Below are 19,258 nucleotides of genomic sequence, written 5' to 3'. Positions count from 1 at the left end.
TACGGAACTCAGCAGGACAGAGCACAGGACACAGCACCACTGGACTGAGACTGCAGAATGTGTGAACTTGGTAATATTGCAGTACCAATGGACTTATACTGCTGGATTGGTTTTGCAAATTTGGTTATAATTATTATATTTATTTATTTTTTTTTTACTTTTTTATTTTTTTTTACTTTTTTTTAATTTTTAAAAACTTGGGAATAATGGGGAAATAACTATGCCCTTAGAAGCACAGAGCACAGGACACAGCACCACTGGACTGAACAGGACACGGCACAGGACCCAGCAGCACTACGGAACTCAGCAGGACAGAGCACAGGACACAGCACCACTGGACTGATACTGCAGAATGTGTGAACTTGGTAATATTGCAGTACCAATGGACTTATACTGCTGGATTGGTTTTGCACATTTGGTTATAATTATATATTTTTTTTTTAATTTCTAATTTTTTATTTTTTTTTACTTTTTTTTTATTTTTTAAAAACTTGGGAATAATGGGGAAATAACTATGCCCTTAGAAGCACAGAGCACAGGACACAGCACCACTGGACTGAACAGGACACAGCACAGGACCCAGCAGCACCACTGACCTCAGAAGGACAGAGCACAGCACACAGCACCACTGGACTGATACTGCAGAACACAGCACAGCACAGCACAGCACAGCACTGCACAGCACAGCACAGCACAGCACAGCACAGCACAGCACTGCACAGCACAGCACTAAACAGCACAGAACTAAACAGCACAGAACTAAACAGCACAGAACTAAACAGCACAGAGGACCACCTAACACACCCTCCCTCTACCCTGATCAATGCCCGAGTGAAGATGGCGGCGACTAGCGGGGAATTTATAGGATCCGAGTATCGCGAGATCCGACAACGGGATTATGAGTCAGAGCCTCAGTTTCACTTTTGAATTTGGCGCCAATACCCGGATCTGTCTCGGATCCGCAACGTTCGGGTGGGCTCGGATTTCATAAATCCGAGTGCGCTCATCCCTAGTTTGGCCTTATGTTTGGGATCATTATCCTGCAAAAAACATGAACTTTTGTCCAAGATCCAGTTTTCTAGTACACTGAAAATAGGTTTCCTTTGTAGTATGACCCTGTATTTTGCACCATCTATTCTTCCTTCTATATTAAGAAGATGCCCTGTTCATGCTGATAGACAGCAGCTTCATGGCATAATGCTACTACCACCATACTTCAGTGTAGGTATGGTGTTTTGTAAATGTGTGGGCAGTATTAGAGTTTTTTTGGACAAATTGAAAGCAATATACATAGGCCAAACCTAACTTGATCCCTCATGCTTTTGGCACACTTCAGGAGTGTTTTTAGAGGGTTAGTTTTGAACAATGGCTTCTTTTCTGGCCAGTGTTATGCAGAACTCTTGATATGGTTGAATGCTGTATATTTAATCCAGTATCAGCTACTGAACTCTGTAGCTCCTTCAATGTGATTGTGCAATCACGAAGGAGATTTGGGACAGAAGCCAGAGAGGCCATCAGAGGGTTATTAAAGCAATAACAATGTTCATATCAACAGAACCAAGAATATCAAAAAGATATAAAAGGATTTACAAATATAAGAGCATGCGCATATAACATTATATCTTGCTTCAATCATAAATGCAATCTAAAAAGTTTTCCTATGAACAGATAGTTTCAACACAGTACAGAGAAAGGCATGGTTTACAATGATGACAAGTCAATCATTCTTAAATCTGATCTTTTTCATCCAGGGTCTCATCTGGGCTGGCCTTGTAGGTATGGCTCTGGAAGATTCTTATGGAGTTGGAAGTCATTTATATTCATTCTACAGCTACTATTACATGTATACTTAATTAACATCATTCAAATATAATCATTTTTAACAGGGTTTTGAGGGACAACATGTTATAGGCGCAATCTGGATGGTTTGACAAAACTTACACTTCCTGATAATTGAACCAACAGTGCCCACTATTTGCATTCTTTTCCCGATTTATGCATAGGTATTATTTTACCTCTAACTTATTTAGGATGCTATTTAGTCTTCATTTTCACAGCTGTCTTAAAGAGAGTCACAATTGAAATAATGATCCCTTAATTGTGGGGTTTTTATCCAGAAAATGTGGCTGTTTTTATATGTATTATTCAATTCTGAAAGTCAATTGTAAGGGACTTTTAACGTATTTTGGCTGTTGCTTTTAAACAGGGTTGCTGATACAACACAGGAATTAAATACTTATGTAAATGGAAATTTCTTATTTCTGTTAAGATTTTTTGTAATATAAAATAAGGCCACAATAAAAGCAAACTAATTTTGAGTTTGTGCTTTGAAAATAAAAACATAACATTTTCATAGGGTTGAAGGTAGGGTTTGTTAAAAGATGCACAGTGCATAAAATACATATACTATATATGTAATTCGTATGATTTGAGCCCTAATATAGATTACAAATTACATTATGCAATAAATATAAAGTAAGGGCACTACACTGGTCGTCATATATGGCTATATGGTAAACGCACACAGACACGCAAATATATATATATATATATATATATATATATATATATATATATATATACATATATGTATATATATACATACACACCCACATATATACACACACATCTATAGATGTACTTAGATATATCATGTACAACTGAAGTACTAAACTGACCTTCGTTTACCTTCGCATGATGAAACCAAAGTCATGAAATGTTTGCAAATCAAATTACCTTTTTACAGTCTTGACAAAAGACAGAAGTGGTGCCCAGTAGTCCAAGGTGCTCCCCACACAACAGGCACTGGGACATCCCGTTTCCCATCACATTTTTCCGCATGTTTTCTAATCTCTCAACTAGGCGTCTACAAGCAAAAACATGGGACCATAAAGACATTTCAAAAATGGATTTAAGTGATATAGTAAGAATGAGATACATGCTAGAGATCATATGGTGTCATTTTCTAACATCAAGCTAACGATTGGGAAGATGTTTATTGCAGGAGATATGGAGGGATGCATTTATGTATGAAGAAATGCCCCATTACTCCTTTTTCTATTAAAATCAGAATGAGCAATGCATCCCATAATCCTCCCTTCCTGTATGAAAGCATAAGCTTGTGGATTCTCTATAAATTATCACTGAAAAATACAAATTTGAGAAAAAAATGATTTTAAATATGAAACTTGATTTAAATGGTTAGGTCCTTTAAAAAAAAGAAAGTGATTACATATATGTTTATAATGATATTAACATAAATTGTGATCACTACAAACTAAAATGACAACTATTTTAGACTAAATATATAGCTTTGGTTATCATTAAAGAACTATTAAGCTTTTATAAAACAAAAAATGAGATTTTAAAATGTAATATATTTTTCTGCCAGAAGATGGCACAATAAGACACATTACTGGGAAGGTTAAATCAATGTGCTCTGTATAACTTTTTTCCCTAAGTGTTGGCCTATAACGAATTAACAAAACAAACTAAAACATCTGTCAAATACCTCACTCTGTCAACAAAGAAATTGGAGGAAATGATATAACTTGAAGTAGGTATATAAGGCAAGCAGAGTCACAAAAGAATAGATATTCTATGGTACAATTTAAGAACCATCCAGTAAATTACTAGGGGTCATAGGCATTTGTTGATTTTAATACTAATCTAGTATGTGTATGATTTTTCTATACATCTAAATAAGGCAACATACCCACTGGCATTAAATTCATTATTTTACCAATGTAAGCGTATATAAACATATAAGAAAATAAAAATTGGTGTACCAAATGAGACTACATATATTTGTGTTTTTACAAGCCTTACTTGTGTTGCCTTTCGTTATTTTTAAGGCTTTGTGTTCCATTTCAATTCATAAGACAGGTCAATGCAGTTGAAAACTTACATTCATCTCAGAGAGCGCACATTGTAAACACATTCAGATGTGGTTGAGTAGCGTTTACACTTGCGTTTGGCTTGAACAATACAAGATGAGAACTTCCTATTTTGACACAGGCTTAAAAAAAAACAAATGGGAGAGTTCGAGGTGGAATCGAACTTAAAGTGGCATGATGTCTCTAGGTCAGTTTGCTCTATGATGAATTCATCTGAACTTTGCTTTTAATAAAAGGAATTTCTTATCAGTAACTGTTCTAAAAACTCATACAGCACATTTCCATGCTGGATATGTATCTGTAAACTGAAAATAAAATACAATTATGTGGAGGATAAAAGGTTATGTGGAGCCAGAAACATATCATTTACATTTACAGCAATTACACTAGAACTGCACAAAGTTAAAAATCTCTTGCCCATGGAGATCATAAAAATACTTAGATCTTTTGGTTTTCAATAAAATTTACAAATAAGTACGGATACATTTTTTTGTGTTGTTGAAGCAGGTAACATTTTAACCCTGGAAGCCCAGACATACCCAATTCTCTGCTGCTCCAGGGTATCCACTTTCTCAGCTCTTCTGATGACTTGTACAATTGATTCTATTTCATTTTGGTTAAGACATTGATTTTTCCTCTGCCTGTCTGTTTGATAGGTGTGTACTGACCATCCTGTCTGCAGCCTGTAATTTAAAGAAAAGTTCTCAGTAAAAGATAAAACAAAACCACAATGCATTGCATTTTAGACTAAATTCTGTTTTGCAGCTATAATTTGCACTTCTGATTGTGTACTCCAGCCAGTTGTTCACGAAGGGCCTGATTCAGAGTGAAATGCAAGTGTAAGCGTAACTTATGATTGAAAAAGCTGCAAGCAAGTGTATGAACGCAGTATTCAGAGTTAAAGTTGTGTCCAGGTCTGAATCAGTAGCAGATGCGTCCGCTTGACAAAAGACACAGCCTTCAGACACTTACGTTCAACTTGTGAAAATGTAATATGTTGTAAAGTCAATTGCTATGAAGCATCATTTAAACTTTAAAAAAAAAAAAATTGTATGCATGTCAGGAAGTTGTTCATCATTACTACAACACACTCAGCAAATCTTAATCTAAGGTTGAGCGACTACTAAAATCATTTGCAAACCTCTAATTACAAGTGGTTTGCTAGTTCGGCTATTCATCATCATCATCTGCTAATTACACCTGCCCCTGAACACCTGCAAAAAAAAACCCACTTTTTCAGTCGTATCTCCGACTACATCCCAGGCTGATTCCGTATGCAATTGCCCGATCACCCCTTCTCTCCCCCTCTTCAGGAGTAAGGAGTCACAAGTTTCAAAACATTCCAGGGGGTAAATGTATCAAGCTGAGCGTTTTCTGGCAGGTCTGAAAAGTGGAGATGTTGCCTATAGCAACCATTCAGATTCTAGCTTTCATTTTGTAGAATGTACTAAATAAATTAATCTGATTGGTTTTTCAAACCCGCTGGAAAACTCTCAGCTTGATACACTTACCCCAGTTCTGTATAGCTGTATTTGAGTAGTTCACTTTCAGAGCATGGGCAGTGCAAAAAATTGCAAAGATACGCAACACAAACGGGTGTATGTCTCAACTCTATCAGGCCCTATATGCGACTATGCAGTTCAGTACAGGAAATGCAACCCCAGCACTGCAATAGACTACAGCACTAGGTTTTCGTCTATTAGCAGCCAGTGCCAATATCATAACATTTTCACATATGACCAGGGCCACCTTCAGAAAAAATCGGGACCAGTATGGGCCCCCGTGCCATCCGGGCACCCCCCCCCCCATGAGTGCCCCCCCCCCCATGTGCGCCCCCCCCATGAGCAACACATACTTACCTGGGGCCCGCCGCTGGTCTCCGCTATTCTGTCTTCAGCCTGGCTGTGGCTCTGCCTGTGACAGATCACATGATCGCAGGGGGAATGATTCCTCCACCCCTGCGATCGGATCCTGGTGCCTGGCTGTCACGGTGACAGCCAGGCTGAAGACAGAATAGCAGGGATCAGCGGCGGGCCCCAGGTAAGTCTTTGCTGAGCTGTTGTACCGGGCCCCCTGGTGAGCCCGGGCCTGGTACAACAGTACCCCCCTGATGGCGGCCATGCCTATGACCACTAATATACTGTGCTCCCTCTTTATACCACCTCCATTGTAACACCCATGAAAAAACATTAAGCACACAAAATGCCATAAAAATGCATTAATTCCATTATATTTTTAGATCAGTGAAAGAAAATCTGTTATTGATGCAATTTACTATGAATCTATTCCCAGGACAGCTGAATCCTGTGACACTGGTTAGCAGCAGTAGCGGCCACTCTTTACTACTATTAAGATCCAGGAGGCAGGCAAGGGAATAAACGCTTTATTAGTAAAATAAAGCATTTTTCCTGTTTTGCTTTTTAAATAAAGTTTGGGGGGTTTCCTTTTTTAAAAAAACAAAACAAACTTTATTACTTTATTTTGTTCAATCTGGAACTAGAAGCCCAGCTGACATGCTGTCTCACATATGTGCAGAAACCCTCTGGACTGGTTGGTGAAGTGGTAAAAGTTCTCTTACTGCTGTCAGCCAGTATCGTCAGGGAGCTGAGTATCACTCAGCAGCCCCAGCGACATTTTCTATTAAACTGGACCACAAAATATTCAATTTTGATCGCTATGACCTTAATGGCGGGTCTTTATAAATAGACTCCTTAGTGCTTGAAACTCTGGTGATGGGTAAATGATGCACCTAGAGGTGTGGATTGCATATAGCAATCTCCTGCAAACTCACTTCTCGGCCTTTTGGCTAAGATCAAGTGAGTACCTGTCTGAGTAGGGAATCCTGCACCTGAAAGGGCCATGGGAAAGCTTGGTCTGGCCAGATGGCCGGTAGCTTGAAAGCCTTGGGATAGTGCCCCTGGAGTGGTGACCCAGGGGTGCCAGAAATCACCTGGGGACTGGTCACCCTCACTTGACACGATGGCACTGAGCACAATCTCACTTTCAGCTACCACCTTTCCTTGCCCCGGCCTTTTTTTCCAGGCAGGAATAATTCTTAACATCTCAGCCGAAATGCTGGGGCCGTTTTGCACGGCACTATTTATTTTCTTCACTGTTTTGTCACGGACTTATTTTTATGTTTTTTTCACTTGGATTGAATGGGTGTGCGGCTTCCCTTATGGGTCTGATCCCCTGACAATCTAGGGGAGGTGGTGTGGTCCCAGTGGCTCCCACCTCCCTGAACCCCTCTGAGGTCTCCCCTTCTGGGGGGAAGCAGAAGATTTGGTGCCAAGGGGTAAAATCCTTGGCAAAAGGGACCCCCCTAGCCTTGCGGCGAAGGGGGTCTGAAGACCCTTGCCCCTTAAGGGTTCTTATGGATCCGGGGGTCGGGATCAAGGGACCCTTCCTCTTTTGAGGAGGGTCTGAATCCGCAACCCTGTGCACGTTTTTTATTTGGGTTTTTTCTCACTTATTTTTTCGAGCACTCGAACACGAAACCCACACATACCTTAAGAGTCAGGTAAATATAAGGTAAATATATATTATTATGCTCAGTGGAACTGAAAGCCTGGATATAAAACTTTTTCTTCTAAAATGATGCTTTAATTAGCCTCATACTGCTTATATTAAGATGCCTTCACTACACTCTCTCTGCCTATACAAACTGCTGCTTTTTTGCTAATAAACCCATATTGCTTCCAAACGTATGCACATTGAATGTGTCTGGACTCAAAATGCATAAATCAAAGCTTAATGCAGCTCCAAAGGTGCTTTAGCCCTGCAGAGCTGCAATTTTACACAGGAATAGCAACACCACTTACTTTACTCAATTTTGTGTCATGGATGTAACAAGAATGGCAATTCCCTCAAATAATTTCCAACCAATGGTGGTCCTGTGGTTGAAATACAAAATGCTGGAGTTTGACCCAACTTGCAGGCAGTAACAACTGTACAATAGTGATGGTGACAGACATACCAGAACGTGTGCCAAATACAGGGGTGGAGTTAAAATGCCCAAGGCCAGATTCTTTGGCGTAGTATTTAAGGGGAGTGTGTGTGTTCAGGGAGTGGAGCTCATGACTGAGTGTAGTGGGCAACTAACATTTTTTCGCTACTGCAGATTCCAAGGTTGAACAACTCCTCATTGGTGACAATTCAAACATATTAAGAACAAATAAATATGTTTCCTAGTTTGTTTATGATATGTATGTAGGGCTTTTCACAGGTAGACAGATTGAAGGCAGTCTTAAAAGTTCATGTTTACTTGAATGCTCCCGCAAATTGTCTTGCCAAGTTTTTTTTTCATTTATGAATAACGTGAGTAAATAACACTTTTGAACTTCATTACATCAACACGTACTGCAATTAAAATTAACTTTAGTTCCCTCATCCTCAACACCAACCTGATTAGTATGCTGTGACAAAGCAAAGAATATTCCTCTGTGGTAGCTTCCAGTCTGCATGAACTGTTAGTTCAGCCAATATACACAGTCAAATATTAAAAATATTCCCACAACTTCAATCAAATTAAACTTTCCAAATACGCTCAGTGAATTAGGTCTCTGTTGAATTAATCACAGTATGTAGACTAGACTCCCTCCAAGCTTACAAGGGATTAGACTTTCATAGATTCCATTCAGGGTACAGTTACTGGTTAGGTATGCAGTGTCAAAACATTTTTAATAAATTATTATCATACGCAGTGGTCGAAATGGACATTTACAGGTGGCGTTATGAAAAATGGAATGGGAAAGTAAGTGAATGGACATCATATTTCCTATATTTATTTTTTTCTGAGTGTAAGTACTCAATAAAAAAGGGAACTAACGGACAATATATAACTGTTCGGATATAAATTTGCTTAAAATATAATTCCAACTATTCAAAGTCTGATATATCATCACACTGTCATTTCACAACTCACTATTCACAGATTCAGTGGACCTATTATCTGCACCATCTTATAATATAAAAATATATATAACAAAAACACTACATCATGCAAATCCAGTAAATTACTTTGTAGGCATCCCTTTTAGTAGCAGAGTACCCAGTAGTCATTTTTTTCAGCCAGATGATGTCAGAAGTCTGGGATAATTTGGGAATGGTTCCAGGAACAGGAGAGTGAATTCAGTGGTAAACCCAGTCACCAGATCTCAATCCAGTTAAGCATCTGTGGTTAAAGTAGCTAATTAGCATCAGGCTAATTTATAACAGCTATTGATACACTGGCATTAATATGGGTCAGTATCTATGTGTCACACTTTCAATGACAATATCAATTTACATTAGGATGATTTTAGTCTATTCACTGCATTTAACTAATAGTGAGTTGGTTACCTATTTGCCTCAGAATAAAGTGGCCACTCAGTATCTTGTTATCTTTTCCTTTAAATAATATTTTGCAAAGCCTCAACTGACATAATCTAGTTTACTGAGTGTTATGTAAATAGAGAAATAGTTGACCTTTTAAATTCCTTGGTAAAGAAAACATTTTGCAATTTGAAAACAACTGCATCAATTTAATTAAATCAGCATCAATAAACTCATTTATATGAGATACTTCCCTGTTTGTAAAACATTGTTCAGTTAGGAAGCTTGAATGTGAGACAAAATGGTTGCTGCCTAAAGCTGACCACCACCATGTCACTTCTGCTGCTTGACCTTTATGTTTTAAGAAATAGCTATATTGTTCAGTTCATGGGGCATTATCATCATCATTTATTTATATAGCGCCACTGATTCCGCAGCGCTGTACAGAGAACTCACTCACATCAGTCCCTGCACCATTGGAACTTACAGTCTAAATTCCCTAGCATGCACACACAAACAGACAGACAGAGACTAGTGTCAATTTTGATAGCAGCCAATTAACCTACCAGTATGTTTTTGGTGTGTGGGAGGAAACCAGAGCACCTGGAGGAAACCCACGCAAACACAGGTAGAACATACAAACTCCACACAGATAAGGCCATGGTCAGGAATTGAACTCATGACCCCAGCGCTGTGAGGCAGAAGTACTAACCACTTAGCCACCGTGCTGCCCATTCAATTCAGATTCAATTCAGCATGAGGTGACATGACGGGTCTCCAGAACAGTCCGTGGAGACACATAGCACCAACGTTTTAACAGAAATGTCCACTACTTTTTCCTCGAGTCACATAGAGGTGGGCAGAAAACCGAGCACAGATTTCTTACCATACACGTCAGCAATATGTGTATCTGAACATTGAGGCAATGTTCAGTGGCAGCTCGCGCTGAATTTAATCTGCCCCCCCCGCCACAATAGTCCATCTTATCATTTTAGAACTGCTCCTTTCATTAAATTAACCTATTAAATTTTTATCCTAAAATACAGTTCAGTTTAACCTAATGGATGGATTCAATTAATAATAAATGTGATGGGACATCTGGACTGTCTTCATTACCAGGGCCATCTCTTCCATTGGGCACGATGGGCAGGTGCCCAGGGGCCCCACAGGCAAGGGGGCCCCATAGGCAGGGCTTAATTAGAATATATAATCCTGCAAAAGAAAAAACCTGCAAAAAAACCTTCAAGTGTCACTGAGCAAGTACATCTATCTATCTCTATATATCTATATACATATACATATACATATATACACATTATATATATATATATATATATATATATATATATATATATATATATATATATATATATATATATATATATATATATATGTATATGTAGGGGCCCCGGTGCACTGCTTTGCCCGGGGGCCCGTAATGTTGTTAAGAGGCCCTGTTCATTACATGTGGTATTTTCCGTGTTTTTGAAGATTTACTTTACATTGGGAAAGTGCTCCTAGACATGCATTTCTCCACAAAAGTGCAACTGTAAGGAGCACACTGCATCCCATTAAAAGAATAGGACAATCCCAGATCTTCCATAGATCAGAGCTGGTCCAAAAAACAAGTTCTTTTGTGGAGTGCAAATGGCTGTGTACCTTTCCACAAATGACATTAAAAGTTTCCTCTCCATATCTGATGTAATTTCAATAATCTCAATCTCTGCAAACCATAGTGCACTGGTGTGCCCTCTCCTCACTTTGCAAGTTGCACACTCACCCTGCCCAACTCCTCCCATAGCCACTACAAATGTCTGCTTCTCCCCAAATGCTACCATCTTGCTCTGCAAATTCATGTGCTTTGGTGTAAATTTGGGTTCTCCCATGGTCAGTTCCATTTGTGCGTGAGAGAAATTCTAAATCCCTGAGTTTGCTTATTGTACACTCCCGAGGAGCATGCTCTGTACTCACACATTGCAGGCTACTGCTTATCTGCCTGTTCTAGAACCAATTCCAATGACACCTCCCTTATATAGTCTATCGTGTTCATCCATATAGCGTGACACTGCACATTTCTTCTGTCCGAGTTCCTGATACATGGCATTAAAGAAGATTTTGCACCTCAACTGTTTTGCGCTTCACACACGAATAACTATGTACGTTTTATCAAAGTATCACCATCTGATATATTGTGTTCCATTCATTCAGTTTGCCTGGCTTAAGTTCCCCATTGGTACCTTAAATCTCCCATCACTTTTTAGCACTTCCGCCCATGTGCAACCCAGAGACTGAATTTAAACTTTAAAAAGAAACCACTCTTAGTTTAGATATCTGATACGGGAAAGCAAAGCCCCCTCTAACTTTCAAGGTAGAAGAGGAAGAATGGAGGGTGAACAGAGGAAAGTTTTACAAGACAAGAATTTCAGAGAACAAATTCAAGTAAAACTGCAATTTTGATGGTTGTGCAGGTTGATGGTAAATTTGTCAGGACAATGACCATGTGATACAGACATTCACCTGGAGCGTTGATAAATGTGGACACTCTGAGGTCTGGCTCAGGGGCTGGAATGACCCGAGTATGAGGAGCAGATTCCAGTAGCTCAGTATTTAAAACACTCTGCTCTTTGGACAGTGGATATGTCCTGTACATGAATACAAATCAGACATAGACACAGTGCAACTTGTATGCTCATGCTCACAGCACTATATAATAGAGAAAGTTCAGATGACAGGACGTTGGCTGTATACAGCCCTTTTGAACATTTACAACAATTAATCTCGCATCCCATATAAATTTAAAATGTATTTAATGCTTCATAGAAAGGGGTCAGTAAGGATTCTTTTATAGTCTTGAAAACAAAGTTACCCTTTTTCTTATCATTAATCATTATTTTTGCAGACTGGTAGCATTCATTATTTATAACTATTTAGCTCATACCCAGAGACTGAAGAAGCATCACAATAAGGCAGAAGTAGAATGACACTGCAGCCAGAAACTTGGTAAACTTACTTGGATCTGAGAGCTAGCTGTCTGTCATTAGGGCACACCCACTTATCTGTTCCATTTCCAAAAATTGTATCAGTCATGATTATCTGTTAAGGAAAAGCAAATGGTCATGTATTATTACATATATAACGTATTGAAAATAGATATGTAAATCTCACATGTACAGATTGTTCAACAAATTGTATTGTACACTTTTAATTTTAAATCCGATTTCCATGTCTATAGCCAAAAGTGAATTTTCAAGCTGGATTGTGTAATAAAATCAAATTAAGGAACCCAAATAAAACCTAGAAATGTCACAAGTCTGAAATGAAAAGGTTAGATGTAATTCAGAATATAGAATTGTTAAATGGTAACATTTACTATAAAGAAATAAATAATGTTATGTTCATTACAGCTACTTAGTGGCTTTCTTACAAAAAATGATTAATTCCGTTTCACTATAAAGGTTGATTTGTATTTAATTTGCTGGAGACAGAAGGTCAAGAGCCAAACCCCGAGCCATAGATGTGACTGTGATCAGTGGAGTTTGTGCTATATGGATTTCTTGAATTGTACAAAATCAATTGTATATAGGACACAACTTAAGAAATGTATAAAATTTGAAGCAAAGAGAGGTAAATCAGTATCTGGAGTTTGTCCTTATCCCATTTGAGAGCATTACTGTAACAGTCCTCTTCTTACAAGATCATAAGCATCATATTTCTTCCAAAAACAATTTAAAGTCAGATCTTTCATTGCTAAAGGTTATCCATGTTCGGCATTGGGATTGGACAAGCCTCAAACCATTTTGATATCGCTTGCGTTTAGGGGAAACACTCTGCTTTAACCAGACAGAACAGTGTGTGAAGCGCCCCACATTATGTCACTCACCAGTCACCACTGGGTTCCAAAATAGCAGTGCAAATAGCTGTCTGTTAAATTCTAGATGCTGGGAGTATGATGCAGGAGGCAACGAACAGAGTTTATAAAATGTCTTCCAAAACTAGAGATGGGCGGGCCGGAATCGAAAACGAGGCAAAACGTCATTGTGACGTCATCAGATCTCGGGAGTTTTGGAATCTATAAATACCGCCCTCCACGGCAATCTAGCGCCATTTGAGAGAAGGACACAGAAGAGGTAGCATAGAGTGTAGAGCAGTTGGGCAGGCAAATAGATAGAATTGAAAGAGGAGCGGGTAGCAGTGTTAAAGAAAGTAACCAGTGACATTCAGGAGAGCTCCATAGCTCCAGTGCTAAATCTCATTGCAGAGGATTACAAATAATAGTGCTTACAGGGTTAATTTAATTCTGCAGTCAAATTCTACAGTATTATATAGGTAACACACAGAAAGGAGAGCTCCATTGGTAATTCACATTGCAGAAATAAAACTACTAGTCCTTGCAGGCTTTTCTTCTAAATTTGCACAAAAAAGTGTATGGTGTTATATACACCTAAAGAGAAGAGCGCCCATTGCTGACTGTCATTGCTGAAATACAAATACTAGGTCTTTTCTGCTGACTTTTCTTTTCTGCCACTGCTGTGTGCCAATGTGTCCTAGATATGGTAGGAACTGCCGTGTGTTTGAGTCATTGCTCTGTCGCTTAGCTTTCAGCCAGGTCGCTGCAGTATTTGTTCTAAAGTGTATGAAAATAATAATGTGACCTGTGAAGTGGTCAAAATTGACTGCAAATTACTTGACATTGGTGTCATTGAGGTTAATAATAATGTAGGAGCAAAAAAAGTGGAAAATTATGTGATTTTAGCATATTTTAGCAATTTTTCTAAAAAAAATACAAAACCAAAACACACAAGGGTGGATTTGCCAAAACCAAAACACGAAGCTAATCCAGATCCAAAACCAAAATCACTTCACTGGGGTCAGTGAGCATCTCTATCCAAAACCCTCATTGTACTAGGGCTTCTAATCAAAGCACCATTTTCTCATTCTTTATGGATTACATCCTAGTACCACACCATTTTACCTTTGCTCTGACATATTTCTCTAAGCTTCCAAACAACATTATAAATATAGCGCAGAAGCATCAGATTTTTGGGGCTAGATTCTGATATCAGTATTTGTGCTGGACACCTATTTTTATAAATGTCCAAGCAATATAACTAAATAAAAGTAGTTACATTGATACAAACAACCAATGTATCACAATGTACCTATTACAGTAACAGTAGGAAAAAAAAAAACCTTCATCAAGCATATAATAAAAAAAATAATATGCAACATCAAATGGCTCTGTAGTTTGTATTTTCTTGTTCAAAACATATTAGTCCATGTGTGAAATAAAGTTTTAAAATAGTTTTAAAATAGTTGAACCTTTCAGAACCAATTACTGCAGAGAGGATAGGTATTCACGTGAAAGTGACAATTGATGGCAGGTATTTGAAATAAATAAGACTGTTGTCAAGATTCCCAATATGACCACATAGAGAGTATAGTAAATGCAGTGGTTTTTAATAAACACTAGTTACACAGGTTTCAGGATGCAGTACGGTAAGGTATGGCAGAAATAGCAAGAGAACTCAGTAAACAACAGATGCAGAATGCGATGGTCTGCAGGACTTTACCACAAAGTAGTGTAGATGACACACAAGGTGCAACGGTCTGCGGAGCAGGGCATTGAAGGTAACAGACACAGGATGTCTGCCGGACTTTGCCACAAAGTAGTGGAGACTGCTAGTACCAATCTGCAACAGGTTAGACCTCTGTAACACTAGAGAGCTGAAAGCAGGCATTGGTGGTAATACTCTGCAGCAGGATAAAGGTGAAACATTGGACAGCTGCAAACAGGTACAAAGTCACAGACAAGCTAAGTCAGGGGTCATAGGAAGAGGTGCAAAAACGGAGAGATGAGCAGAGGTCAATACCAGGAGATCAATCAGGATAGGACACAGGACCAGCAACACATGTAAAGGCAACAGACGATGGTCAGTCCCCGCTGTTCCTCCACGAAGCGGGGACGGTCACGCAGGCATGCAGCATCCCCGACCGTCTTGCCGATGTCGGGCGTATGTGCGACTTCTCGTCCCGCTTCCTGTAGCACTTCTGCCCGCCCAGCCTTCCCTCCTATCAGGTGGCTGCAGCCTCTATTTAAATCTCACTCTGGTACCATTAGGGTGCCAGAGTATCAGGTCTCCCTGTTCTCCAACGTTCCTTGTTCCTGTTCTGAAATTGGTTTTGATCCGGCTTCCCTTGACTCCTCTCCGGGTTCCTGTGTTTATCTGGTTATTGACCCTGGCTTGCTGACTATTCTCTGGATTTCTCGTCACCCTTGACCTTGGCCTCTTTGACTTCGCTTTGGATCTCTCCACTGCCTGCCTCCGCTGGTTTGACACAGACCTTCTTGACCCTTCTTCACCACACTGGTAGCTGTCTAGGTGGACTGCGACCAGCGTAGCTCTTGCAGCAAAGCCCATACCTCTTTGCGGGGGTTCCTGGTGAACACCAGGGGTACGTTAGATTCCGCACCTCTTAGTTCAGTGGCGCTAATACCAATTGGTGTTTCCTGCGTTCAGTGGCTCTTCCAGCCTGACAACGATCTGGAAAAGGCTGGTGGGACAAGAAGGTTTTTGGAGACCAAGGACAGGTGTTAAGCATCCTGGAGTAACAAGCCTAGCGTTAGCAAGTAAGATAGCAGTCTAAGTACCACAGTGGCCCCTTTGGTAGAATGGTGGTACAGTGGTACAGTGGTACTACAGGCAGGCTATATATACTACAGGCATATATATATATATATATATATACACACACACACACATACACACACACACACACACGTGTTGAGAGGAGTGGCACTGGTGGATGGTGATAACAAAATATTCCCCATAATGTAAGCTTTTTTTCGATTTAAATATTCCTCTTTACAACGCATCAGATTATTGGGGGAGGGACAAATCCTAAGGGAATAATTGGATCCATGTAGCCTAGAAATAGGAAGTAGCCCTTAGTGTTCATTAAGCTCATTATGTTCTAATCTTGGCCTGCTTTATAAGCACTGGTTTATCTAAAGCAAGGATCATTTTAAAGGTCATCCATGCCCATTTGTAACACACAATAAGTAATTTGCAACTGTGTCTTAAAAGTACATTACATTTACTAGTAGAACTTGTATAGTTTTAGAGCTTGCATTACATTTTTGGTTTAAGAATGGATTTGGCCTTGGGTTAAAGTTAAGCATGGGGTACTGTTGGTTCAGAATGAGGACTTGGCCCACTGTTAAGGATATGTAAATATAAAAAGAGAATACGAGAAAAAATGAACACATAGCATCCACAGTAATAGATGGCCTTCTCCTGCACAGTAGGATCTCACCCAGATAGCAAGCAAGGCCTTTATGTCGCAATCCAAGATGGTGGCCATGACTCCCTTCGCATAGTGCCAGAAAAAAAATCAGCACAAAGCACCCACAATAATACATGGCCCTCTCCTGCACAGCTAAGTCATCTAGCAAAAAACATACTGCGGGAGCAGCCTATAGCAGCTAAAGTGCCAAGCAGGGGCTTTTAGTTAGGGCACTGATACCAGAGCACTGAGCATCAGACCAGCAAGCTAAATGGACTACGCAAACTAGAATATACCTCGCCCCCACTCACAGCTGTCTTTCAAGGGACAGTTGTCAGGAGCAGTCACTTGATGTCAGATGGTCATATTTCTGCCTTTCCAATCCTGCAGGGACTACTACTAACTACTATTGGGACTACGCTCTTCTAGCTTTTGATTATACCTCCAAACCAGGCACTCTGCAGCTAACAGGGGTGAGGTGGGAAGAACCCCAACTAGCTTCGAGGGGCTGTGCTGCGCATCCCAACCACTGAAATACACAATTTCTATTATCTATATTACGCTCATTGTCAAATCATTTTACTCCCTCCCAGTGTATACTGGATCTTAGGACAAGGATCTGTGAAGGACTGATGAGGAACAAGCATGTACAAGTCTCTTCCTATTCACCATGGTTAGTTATACCAGTCTTTTGGTGGTGGAAACGCGGATCAAGATCCTCTCGAGGTGGTATCGCTGCCTGTTCCAGCATAGTAAAATGTGCCTGGGTGTCTCGGGATCCTGCTGGAGGTGCGGCTCGGGGATGGACACTCCCCTGCTTATTTGGTGGGACTGCCCGGTGCAGACACCCTTCTGGAGCCAGGTCCTCCAATTATCAACAAAAACCCTAGGAGATTCAGTTCAGGGATGACTCGACTTCTGGTTATTGAACGTCTCTGAAATCTTGATATCCCAATATAAAAATCTCTACTTACGACATTTGAGCAATGCAGCATTGGTAGAATGGTTTCACTATTTGACCTTTACATGGCTATGGATGTCTTCTTGATTTTGAGGTCAAAGAGATTTACCAAGTTCACGGCCACATGGCTCCAATGGCTGGAATTCAAGGGGACACCTTCCTACAGATTAGTCATGACATGTACTTAATCTCAGCTCATTTTCCAAGGCCATCCTGACTTGGCTCGTTGGGCAGGGTAGCAACCTGCACCAAACCTCCATACCCTTCTCTACAAACAGGTGACATCTAGCCACTCTTGGGAAGCCCTGAAGACCACCCAAGCCCCTTCCTTTCTCTCTACTCCTCCTTTCTTCTCTGGCTCCTCTACACTTATTCTTTCACTTATATGGGATAAAAACCATGAGGTTGATTTCTAAACCTTTTTTGTCACTGATTGTTTTAATGTACTGCTTACATTTAATCATTATCACATCAATAAATACTACAAAACAAAAATAAAGTTAATCAGCTCATTTACTGACAGTCAATGATTTTAGAGAATTGTAACAAACATTACAATCTAAGAACAGCAGGTACACCAGAAAATTTCAAGGTCACAAAGCTAACATCTTTGCTCACTTCCTGGTTTCCACAACAGCAAAGCATTGCGATTAGAGAAGAAGTCGGTTGTGGTATTCTCGTCAGTTAAAATGGCCACACTGAAATTGCCGGTTTTAAGAGGGCAATGGCAGGACTTGCCGCGTCTATAATTTGGAACTCCTAATCCTAAATGTAAGACAAATTGTAATCCTAATGGTAACCCTAACCCTAGAGCTAACTTCTAGATTAGATGATAGACGCATTAGGTGCTGTCATTGTACCCTTAAAAAAAACAATCTCAGTGTGGCCATTTTAACTGACGAGAATACCACTGCCGGGTTCTTTTCTAGTTGCAATTAACATCAGCCGTGTCTAGGGTAAGTCTGTAATTCATCTATGTCAATCTCAAAGTAATCTTCTTTTGTTTAAATGTTGTCACCATTATTTCAACCTAACTAATGACTACCATTGGTCCACACATAAGAAGTTTCGACATTTAGCCTGCCGACATTTCATGTGTCGTAATTCTGACCACATCTGCCAGCTATCTACCTAAAACAAAGATAATGTCTTAAATCTGTACCGTGTGAACCAAGTGAACTCATGAATGTCAGAAAAAGAGAGGCCATGTACCATCTTAAAGCAATTAAACACCGAAGCATATTAATAACACATTAGTAATTAACAACATGTTTTGAAGGGATCAAACCTCATTTACTCTAATATTGCTGAGCAGGGCTGGTACCCAACCTCACATGAATTGTGGGGGAAGGGGCATAAGTCCCTCATCCCAAACACATCATCATCGTCCTGATGGGGGTGAATCACAAACTGGGATGTACCAAGAGTGCCATACCTTGGGGTATTCATGCATGGCCTTCCTACTCTCATACATGAACCATTTGTGCTTCCAGACAACAAATAACTTATATTTTCTATAGACAGACAACTGACAGACCCTGAAGGGCAATATATTCTTGTAGGTGTGACCATTTACTGGACAAAGTATACTCTGATAAATCTGTATGCATCCAATCAAAATAATGATGACATTTATTATGGTTAACACATGTAAGGAAAGGTTAGCAGAGCCCTTAAAGACTGGCGAGTAAAACATATCAAGCAATAGCGCACAACAGTTATGGAACAACATTATAGGAGAGCCACACTATCACAGACGCGCAGGTAAACTCAAAAGCAACAATATAAAGTACATAGGCTTACA

General features: G+C 39.7%; 1 protein-coding gene across 3 annotated transcripts in view; it reads right to left on the bottom strand.

The window, feature by feature from the left end:
* Nucleotides 1-19,258, bottom strand: part of RPH3AL (rabphilin 3A like (without C2 domains)) — a 260,901-nt gene that overhangs the window by 144,590 nt on the left and 97,053 nt on the right. For all 3 annotated transcript variants that reach the window (XM_075195060.1, XM_075195059.1, XM_075195061.1), the window contains exons 2-4: nucleotides 12,220-12,302; nucleotides 4,436-4,579; nucleotides 2,737-2,866 (exon numbers count right to left, since the gene is read on the bottom strand). In XM_075195060.1, coding sequence (XP_075051161.1) covers nucleotides 2,737-2,866; nucleotides 4,436-4,579; nucleotides 12,220-12,296 — 351 coding nt within the window. In that variant the 5' untranslated portion in view covers nucleotides 12,297-12,302. The remainder of the gene's footprint in view (nucleotides 1-2,736; nucleotides 2,867-4,435; nucleotides 4,580-12,219; nucleotides 12,303-19,258) is intronic.

The sequence above is a fragment of the Mixophyes fleayi genome, chromosome 2, assembly GCF_038048845.1.
Source record: "Mixophyes fleayi isolate aMixFle1 chromosome 2, aMixFle1.hap1, whole genome shotgun sequence".
Lineage (NCBI taxonomy): Eukaryota > Metazoa > Chordata > Amphibia > Anura > Limnodynastidae > Mixophyes > Mixophyes fleayi.
This window is presented reverse-complemented; position numbering and strand designations above follow the sequence as displayed.